At 39.5% G+C, this 9,848-nt stretch overlaps 1 protein-coding gene across 2 annotated transcripts in view; it reads right to left on the bottom strand.

Moving 5' to 3' along the window:
* PRRX1 (paired related homeobox 1) overlaps positions 1-9,848 on the bottom strand; it is a 73,384-nt gene that overhangs the window by 17,090 nt on the left and 46,446 nt on the right. For both annotated transcript variants that reach the window (XM_007458135.1, XM_007458136.1), the window contains exon 2: positions 1,037-1,212. In XM_007458135.1, coding sequence (XP_007458197.1) covers positions 1,037-1,212 — 176 coding nt within the window. The remainder of the gene's footprint in view (positions 1-1,036; positions 1,213-9,848) is intronic.

The following is a 9,848-nucleotide window of genomic DNA, read 5'->3' as shown; positions in this document are numbered from 1 at the left end:
AAAAAAAAAAAAAAAGAGCAGCCTACCACTGGCAGTATGGAAAATGATAAAATCTTGACTCTCAGCAAAGATAGCAAAGCACTGCTTGAAAAAGCATTTAGCCAGAAGACTCATTTATTTAAAATTTACTGTAGTGCTTAAAGTCATGAACTCTGAGTCTGCATATCTGTCTTCAAATCCTAGTTCAGCCACTTCCTAGCTGTGTGACACTGGGGAAACTACTTTAACCTCTGAGTCTCAGTTTCTTCATCTGCAAGATGAATAATGTTATCCACCTCAGTGAATTGTTGCGAGGATTAGACAGATTAGTTTATGTAACTACAAACACTAGTTGGCATGTAAGGGCTCAACTAGTGTTAGTTATGATTATCATCATTATTATTCCTAATCACAGGTGGTATTATTTCTAGATGTCTGGCTTATAGTTGATGTCTCATGGCATTCATATTAGAAACACATGCGATTGTCTTTCCCCTGTCTTACATGCCCTTATCCTTCTTTACTTCATAGAAACACAAAATCATCTATTTGAATGTGCTCTTAATGCAGTTCCTATGGGCAAGGTCTTTGGTGTGTTCATTTCTCACTCCCATCCATGTCCATAATTGTGTGTATTTATAATACATTTCCTGAAGATTTGGATATTCCCAAAGTCTGGGGAGGAAAACTGAGATGGAGGACAGAGAGTTCATCTCTCTGGCCACCCTACAGCTCAAGTTGAAAGCTGGGATGTGGACGAGGGAGGGTGCAGAGTCAAATGCTCCAATGGACAATGTTTATAACATGGATCTGGAAGGGTGAGAAACATTGGGAGGAATGAGACCTCTAGCAAGGCATTTTCTGCCCTACTGAAAGGCATTCACTTCAATTTTTAAAAATACTCTGCTGCCAAAAGCAACACAATTAGAAACTGATTCTGTTCTCATGCTGTCCATTTATAATTCTTTTTAGTATCAGCTCTGGTCTGAAATCTACAAGTTGTGTTTTTCAACAGTCTTCAGAGATGTGCCTCTAAGGAGGGGAATACTCCGGTTACCTGCACTCTGGCCTCGGTGAGGTTCACCCGGCGGGCGAGGTCTTCTCGCACAAAAGCATCCGGGTAGTGTGTCCGCTCAAAGACACGCTCCAAAGCCTGCAGCTGGCTGCTGTTGAAGGTTGTCCTGTTCCTCCGCTGCTTTCTCTTTTTCTTTTCCTCTGAGTTCAGTTGATCATCTGGAATAGAAGAAATTGATGATAAGGAGCTAAAAAGTCACGTTGGAGGTCCCGGTTTACACTTCTTTACTGTGTACCTACAGTGAGATTGTTTCCTTGGCTCACATGCTTATCAAAGTGCTATAGCCAAATGCCACTTTCAGTGTGCAAATGAAGGCATTGGTGCTATCAATTTCATATGCCAAGAGCCCGCAGCAGTTCTGATGCTTGGTTGTTGCTTCTAAATCTGGGACCAGACCTGAACTGTCAGGGGGATATTTTTTGTATGCTGGAAAAAGAATATTTTTTTGAAGCCTGTTCTGTCAAAGAGGGCTAAAGGAAAATTTAACTCCTCTCCATGTTCTCTGGAGATGGGGAAAGGAGAGTAGATTACTTTGTACCTCACTTGTCTTAGACAATATTAGAAGGATCTCTGTTTTACCATGCATTTTCCTGGAAACAGCAAGTAACTCGTAACTGTATTTGCTCAAGGCCCCATGCTGTTGCTGAGGCAGGCTTCAGGGGCCTCAGCCTAGATCAGAGCTAGTGCTATAACACCATCAAAAGCTGACACTGACCTGAGACTCACCCTCTAAGAACTCAAGAACAGTCCTGAAACATCTCTGAGACAGTTTCACTCCAAATTTGAGTTCTAAGGCTTTGAGCTCTTGGGAACCTTTGGAGAATCATTTCCCCATGTTTTCACCTGTGAAGATTCCTCCTTGGTTTTCTCTGAGTGCCCCCAAAGGCACGCTGGCAAGCTGATCATCCAGGTTGCCCATGGCAGTCAGAGAGTAGTGTGCTCCTGTCCTGCCACCCTCCTTCAGCCCAGACAGGAATGATGGATGTGTGAAGCTGAGCGGAATACCAGTTGTGCTAACACCACCATCAAGCCCTCACCCTGACGCCCAAGCCACTGCAGAGCCCGTGTAGCACTCAGAGATTTACAGCTCAAGCTGCTCAGGCCCAAGTCACATGCTCAGCCTGATGAACTGAACTCACACTTCCAATCACTTTCCCCACTCAGCTCAAAGAAAAATATGAGGAGTGAGAGTGAGGATGGAGAGAAAGAGGAGCATGGCCGCTAGCTCCACATTCAACAGAAAGTAGCTCTCAGCCGTTTTTTCCAACATGTAAAGTCTCCTGATCCACTCTGACTATAAACACACAAAACACTCACAAAATTACTAGCATGAATTCTAATGTCCCGAGGAGAGTGACCCACCCCTGAGCTATAGTAGTATTATTACAAATTGAAGGCATGTTCCAGATTTGGGTGGGGATTCAAAGTGCAGCTTAAATCTAGGAGTTCGTAGCTCAGATCTCTCAGTGCCTAACTGCGGCCTCCAAGATTTTTTGAGGAGAGACCCCTTCTTCATGAGTGCGGCTTCATCAGTGATGCCCTTGGAGCTCAGAAGAGAGACTGCTTATTCCTTCCTGATAGTTAAAGCACCTAGACATAGTAAGTGCTTGTTGAATTTGTGTCCAGGGAAGATGTGAAACTTTTCCTGTCTTTAGAAAATTGTTTCTGTAGGAAAAAAAAAAAAAAGCCGTATGATCTCAACCACATTCCCCCAGCTAAGAAGCTGCTGACACCCACCCATCCTCTCAGCTTTATGTTTGTGTTCAGAGTTGACCACCTCTCTAGTTTCTTCCACTGTGGTACCTCAACAAGGAGCCCTGCTTTGAAGGCAGTTTTGTGACACTCTCAATAAGAAGGTCAGATCAGTGGCATCTTGAGAATGGAGCCAATTTAATTATCATGATTTCTGGGATCTATCAACGCCTGGAATATTCCATCCAACAACCCTGATTTTACCACTATTTAGCTATTAGCAAAATTAGTTTATAATAATGTCAACACTAGAGTTCAAACACCTAGGATCATAGCATTCCTGTTGCTCCCATTCTCTTTCTAAATCTTTTTACAGTTCTATGTCTTGCACTTCAGGTCTCTCTCAGTCATTCAGGCCTTTTGACAGCACCACACCTGTATTCCATGCTCCTATTAAACAGAAGTCTGCAAAAAATCTTTAGCTTTTCATACCAACCCTAGACTGAGATCAATTAGACCCTAGGCTATTTTAATCATATAAAGGAAATCCCTTGTTAAGCCAATCCCATGATTTGCCTTCTTTCCTCAAAGAAAATGCTTTCTCAGGTATAACCACAAATTATAAATCCTTTATGCTGTTTGGTAAGCCCATTTCTTCTTGTACTGCCAAACTATGATGGAGAACAGGAATTTTTTATGTTTTGTTGTTAGTACTACAACCTGCTGCAAAGCCTTTCAGTAGTTCTTTGAAATCTTCCACTCCTCACTCAAATTCCACTGCCTGTCCACCATAAACCACCAACTCCCCTGACATGGGAGCAAGGGAAATGGAGAATTATAGTTTATGACAGAGAATAAATAGCTATGATGACCTGAAATGATTCCAGCAAAAGTTTCCCAGTGAATGTTCTTGTTGTTTTTAACAAATGAAAACACAAGTCCGGATCATGTTGAAGGTGAGAAAAGACACACAAATAACAGGGGTCCGAGGAGTGTATCTGGCAAACGTCCTTCAGAGCACAAGCGTAACAGAAAGAGACAGTGAGGGGGCAACAGAGACAGCTTGAGCGGCAGCCCTTCGGCTCGTCTGTCTTTGCTCACTAATCACCAACTATGAGCTCCCTGTTTTCCCCCAAGAACACAGAACAGGATCAGTACAATCTCATCAGCAGCGTGAAAGTAAATGTGAACATCGTAGGGGTTTACAAATGTAGGGTATTTGAAACACCTGGGATAAGGACTGTTATCAGATTCTGAACTCTGGTTGAATACAGGGTAGGGAGAGTAGTGTATTTTTATCATTGCTGGAATATCATCTTTCTTGTAAAAACAGCTACTCTAAAGGTTGATTTTGAAAGATGCTGTCCAAGGATGCTGACAGCCAGTTGGCCATCAGGAAATAGCTAATTCTCTGGAATTCTGAAATGGGTAGGATTCACCAAACTGCAGGATAACCACAGGGTACATGGATACCTTTTTGTCAAAATCATGGTTCAAATCCAAGGTGTTTACAGATTTTATGGATGATTATGTATGTTATGAATGATTGAGTAAATTGTAAGTATGCAGTTACTGCCATGCTTTCTAATAAAAATAAGAAAAATGATCTTATTAGCAGGTTAATTTTCACTTGGATTCATCAGTCATAAAATATTGGCACCACATGAAACCAGAGAAATTATCTAATTCAACCCTTTTATTTTACAGATGAGGTAAATGAGGCTTAGAAGAATGAAGTGATTTGCCTCAAATCACAATACAAGCTGTGACTGAGCCAGAGCTAGAAGCCAGGACTTCTTTTTTTTTTTAAATTTAAGGTATAGTTGATTTATAATGTTGTGTTAGTTTCAGGTGAACAGTGAAGTGATTCAGAGATATATTATACATTTATATATGTAAAATATATAAAAGAATATATATTTATTCTTTTTGAGATTCTTTTGCCTTATAGGTTATTACAAAATATTGAGTATACTTCCCTGTGCTATACAGTAGGTCCTTGTTTGTTACCTATTTTATATACAGTAGTGTGGAAGCCGGGACTTCTAATTCCACTCTACTTTTAAGTGCCAGTGACAATATACACCCTGTGCAGGAGAGGGGCAATGACTCACCAGAGATATAAATAAAAAACCACTACCCCAGGAAAAAATTTTATGGGAAAGGTAGGTTTAACCAAACTAGCTGTATAAAGAGGGTCTCAGGAAGAGGGTCCACGTGTATCACATGCTGTTATTCCTGCCAGAAGAGCCATTAAAAAAATGCAACCATTCTCATCTAGGACAGCAACTTTGATCCAGATGTCCTTGGATTTCACTTTTCCAAGGCCTCTGTAAGTGCTTGCTTCATCAATTAAGTGTGTGCAGGGTTACTTTAGCAGAGTAGTAAGCCCTCATCCTCCATCTTCTTCTCACATTCATATCAGTACTTCCCTTTCTTTCATTTTAGGACACAGTTCAAAATCTCTGTCTCCTATGACACATCTTAATCCTACTTTCTCTATAAAACATTGCTGATAATGCCAATCCATATTGATTTCTCCATATCTAAATTCCTAAACATATTTTAGTACATAATCAAATACTTTTTAAAAATTATGGTTCATTTCTTTTTATGTAAATGTTTTGTCACCTCGCTGCGCTCAAGTATTCCTATATAAAAGACATAAGGTCTTTTGATACATTAAATGACAATAAAATTTGAAAGAGTTATAGTAGTATTGTGGTATAGAAGTAATCCCAGAAAATTCGAACCTTGGTGATTTACGTAAGGTTTTGGAGGGCTGAATAACTTCTGATTCCAATTATTATTTTTAACAGTGCAGAGTAAATAATTAGGTTAACATTATCTTTTGTCCCTGGATAATTTTACCTGTGGAGGAAAAAAATCTTTTTACCATGTTTCTTTTTCAAACAGGTTCACCACCAGATTTAGAGAGATGGGAGAAAGCTGGGTGGGTCTGACTCTTCCGTAAATGAAGGAGCTGGTCCTTCTTTTTTATTCCCTACAAGAAAAGCAGATCTAAGATAAATGAATGATTTCAACAAACAGGAACACGCAGGGGGAAGAGCTGCTAAAGAGAATGGTGTTTCCTATGGAACAGGATGTTGGAATACTTATCAAGCACTTCTTTAGGAAAGAAAGCCGTAAATTCTAGGGAGGAGACCCCCCACGCTTTCAAGCAGAAGTTAAAGAGAACAATAGCTCTGTCCTTGGCTCTAGCTTGAAATTCACTCTGAACTTCACTCGTGGCTGCTGAAGTTGCACTGAAGGGAGGGTGAAGACAGGGAGGAGCGCCATCCTCAAGCGTGAGGAGAACGCAGCACCCCGCGGTCCCTCCTCACTAAGGTTTGCACTCACTGTGCAGGCTCCAGCTAACTCCCAAAGGCCCTTACCCTCTCCTGCTCTGTACCTTGTGGGACACTTGAGATTCCAAAATCAGTCAGCCAAATGTAATTTAAAGGTACAGCAAAAACATAGTTTAGGAATAAAATCTGAAGAAAAAAATGTGTTTCGTATTCCTGAGTCACATCAATTTGAGAAGAAATCTGATGCAAGAAGATAAAATGCCAGCTTCAGTAGCAGAAACCAACCATCACATCAAAGCTCGTCATCTGCCTTTTGGCTGAAAACATGGCAGGCAAGCGGATCTAAAGAGCAGCCTGCTGATCATTTTATGGGCATTGAAGAATGTTTTCAAAGGAACTTATATTGCACAACTACTTACTTTAATGGGATTTGTGTGGTTCAGGCCCTGTAACCTTTGGAAAATTGAAGGGAAGTATAATTGTAAAAGCCACTGAAAACTGTTTAGCCTTTATTGCAAGGCTTATGAAAAGCAGTGGAATACAGCTATGGCATTCATTTGAGTTTCTTTGGTTACACTAAGCTCCAATTGTAATTAGGACAGCATCCTTTTAATAAGTGCTCCGATAAATGGCACATAGGTCCTCACCGGGATGAGTGTAGACTGAGTTTAGCACATCCCACTGACCAAAGCCAAGTTCAGCAGCACATCCGCATCTTCTCTGCAGCATACCTGGTATCCTCCACTGCTGAATCCCAGCAACTGTCAAGAGTGACCAGGTTTCAGCCAACACAAATGCCCAACTGTACAGCTATTACTCACCTTAGGGTCATGGCTGCCAGAACCTGAACTTTGCGTGATGGTCTTTGATGAGTATATTTTTTCCTTTACTGTCGACTTGGCATAGACATGGTTTATTTTTGGTCAAGTATGAGTCTTAAACCTTAGAAAATAGCATTAGAACACCTTAAACATCTGGGGAAATATATGTTCTTTGGAGAATAAAATGCTCTAAAAAGTTTGAAATAATGTTATTTTGAATGGTTTTCACCCAAAAGATGGCTCAATGGCTCTGTGTAAAGCTACAGTGGTTTCAAGCAGACACAGCTCAAAGTTGAGCTCTCTGAATATAACCAACTCTCATTTGAAATAGAAAATACTGGAGAATATGAGGTATCATAACACAGTTTGTACTGCTTTTCACTTCATCTCACATATTTGCTTTCACCTCTGTAGGACCAATACATTTCCATACAGTCAAAAATATCAACACAATCCATATCATCTTATCTACTTTAACTCTCTTAAGACATTTTTCTGAAAGGATTCCTGACCAGAACCTTGAGGATATCTGATACAAAGCAAGCCTTCCGACGCAGCCCTATATTGGAACCCTAGCTTTCTTCTGGGACCATATTGACAATTTTCCCCATGCTATCATTTTTCCATGTGGCTCTGGGTCTATTTTAGACTATAACTTCAGAATACAAAGTTTACATGTGTATTTAATTGAAGCTCTTATCAATGCTCAGTGAATACAAATTAATAATCAGACATAAAATATTCATATATTGGAATTATTATCATAGGAGTTCAGTTACTGCACGAAGTACCTTCTCTTCGATAAAGACATAAAATTCCAGCTTCACATATGTAACCTACTCCCAATTCTCTACGGATGAATCACTTATTTACTCACTTTTCAGTTCATTTCTGGATGTCGAAAATAGTGGAAAATGAGAATGTTTTACTCAGAGGCAACTACACTATAATCAGGAGGGAGTGCAGTGGAGTAGAGAGGAAAGTTCACTGGCTTGGCAATCAGAATGACCTGTGTTCTCCTATAGGCCCTGCTACTTTAGTAGCTGTGTGGCCTTGAGTAAGACACTTCACTTCTCTGAGCCTCAATTTTCAAAACAGTAAAATGGAAGTAAGACTGCCTACTTCCTAGGGTCACTTGAAAATATAATGAACACAGAGCAGGCAGATAGTCTGGCACATAGCAGTTGTCTTGTAAGTGGTGGATTTTAACAGCTACCACTGCTGCTGCAATTTCTCCTTGGAGGTGGATTATCAAAACCACTGCTGTTCTTCCTTTTTTCTTCTGCTTACTGTTTGTTGGTATCTAACTATTCACTAAGATCTCTATCACAGCATAACTGGGGAGATAGTGAGAAAAACATTCAAATATGTTGATCTGGCTTAGTTAGGTTTGATGGAGGGCATAGTTGAGTTCTAGGGAGCATGAAAAATGAGTAAAAACTTTATAAATTAAAAAAGAACTGAAACATGACAATAGACCCAAAATTGCACATGGAAATCAGTGCAGTTTGGGTCACTTTTCTACTGCTAGTCAATTCCTGGCTTTCTAACAAGGCAATCAATTTTCCTTTCTCAATTAAAATTTTGAAAAGAAACTTTCAGAAAGCAGGCAGATTCTAAGACTCAAAGACAGCAACCTTCTCCTTTAACAAGTAATCTCACTAGAAACAAGTTTAAAAAAAAAAAAAATACAGGAGAAAGGAAGAAGACAACCAAGGGCTAAACCCAGGCTATGAAAATTCAATGATTTTGCAGCCTGTTTGCCTCGGGTTGACTAATTTGGTTGCCACATGTCTAAAAACACAAAAGTTGGGTCATACTACTCAATATTTATTCAGTGACTTTTTTTTTTCTAAATGTCTGAGCATTTTGGTGAATTCCAAAGGGATAAAAAGAAACCAAGGAAAGCAAATTCTGGGAAAAGAGTGAGTTCTGATGGAGATTTTAAAAGCTTTCTAAACTTGCAGTATTCCAGGTGTGTGGTCCCCTTGGAAGCGCGGGGTATTTCAGTAGGATTACAAACAAAGCTCTAGAGGAGTTATAAGCTCCTGTCTTCTTTGGGTAGCACTTTCCCTTTGTAGTAAGACTTGTTGTTATTTTGTAAAAGACACAACATCAGTCTTAACATTAGCAGTGGAAATTGGTGCCTTCGTGGGAGGCAACCGCTATAAGTCATTTTTTTTAATGATTCATTTTTCGGGTAATCAATTTTAATGTCCTCAAGAAAAATATGGTAAAAAATACGTTTTTTAAAAAACAAACAAACAAACATAGCTGGCAGCAGATAATAATGAAGGAGATGTACACGATTAATGAGTCAGCTCAGCTCTTGAAAGGGCAGTAGTGGTGGAACAAGACTCTTTTACTTGGATAAAAAAAAGACAATTATGAGGCTTGAACACTTGCGAATAGAAGCATGACTAGTCTTTCCTTATGCTTTTTCATCTCAAGTTAAAAGGACAGATGCCTATAGCAGAGAAAGCCACAGAGAACAGAGAATTAGCTTTTCATCACAATAATGATGGAGCCAAGGATAACTCTGTTAACACTGTATAGAGTAAATGAAGAGGGCTCGAGGAGATAAAAGCCCCTCTCAGGTGTTACTCTGGCCTCTGACATCAAACTAATATAAAGACTAAAATATGCCAAAATGGTCAACATAAGAAGCCTGGTATCTTTCAACAACGTTCAAGTGAAAGGAAATTAAAATTCTCTTTCAAGAATTAGAAAAGCCAAAGTGTAAACGGTGGTTTAAAGCTTGACATGTTCTGAGAAATGTATCACACTGTAACATCTCTGGATTTCAACTTTCTTATCTGTAAAATGGGGTTGCTTTAAGACATAAACAATACATGTTTTTTAAAAATTATAACAACTAGGTATATACACATTAGCTTCTATTTTGCTTTAAATTCTGTTATGGAGCAATTGTGGAAATTGGCAATTAGGGTGTTAGATTGGCAATCAGGAGGT

The sequence above is a fragment of the Lipotes vexillifer genome, unplaced genomic scaffold (genome assembly GCF_000442215.2).
Source record: "Lipotes vexillifer unplaced genomic scaffold, Lipotes_vexillifer_v1.1 scaffold189, whole genome shotgun sequence".
Classification (NCBI taxonomy): Eukaryota; Metazoa; Chordata; class Mammalia; order Artiodactyla; family Lipotidae; genus Lipotes; species Lipotes vexillifer.
The sequence above is the reverse complement of the archived record's forward strand: the minus strand, read 5'-3'. Positions and strand labels throughout refer to the sequence as shown.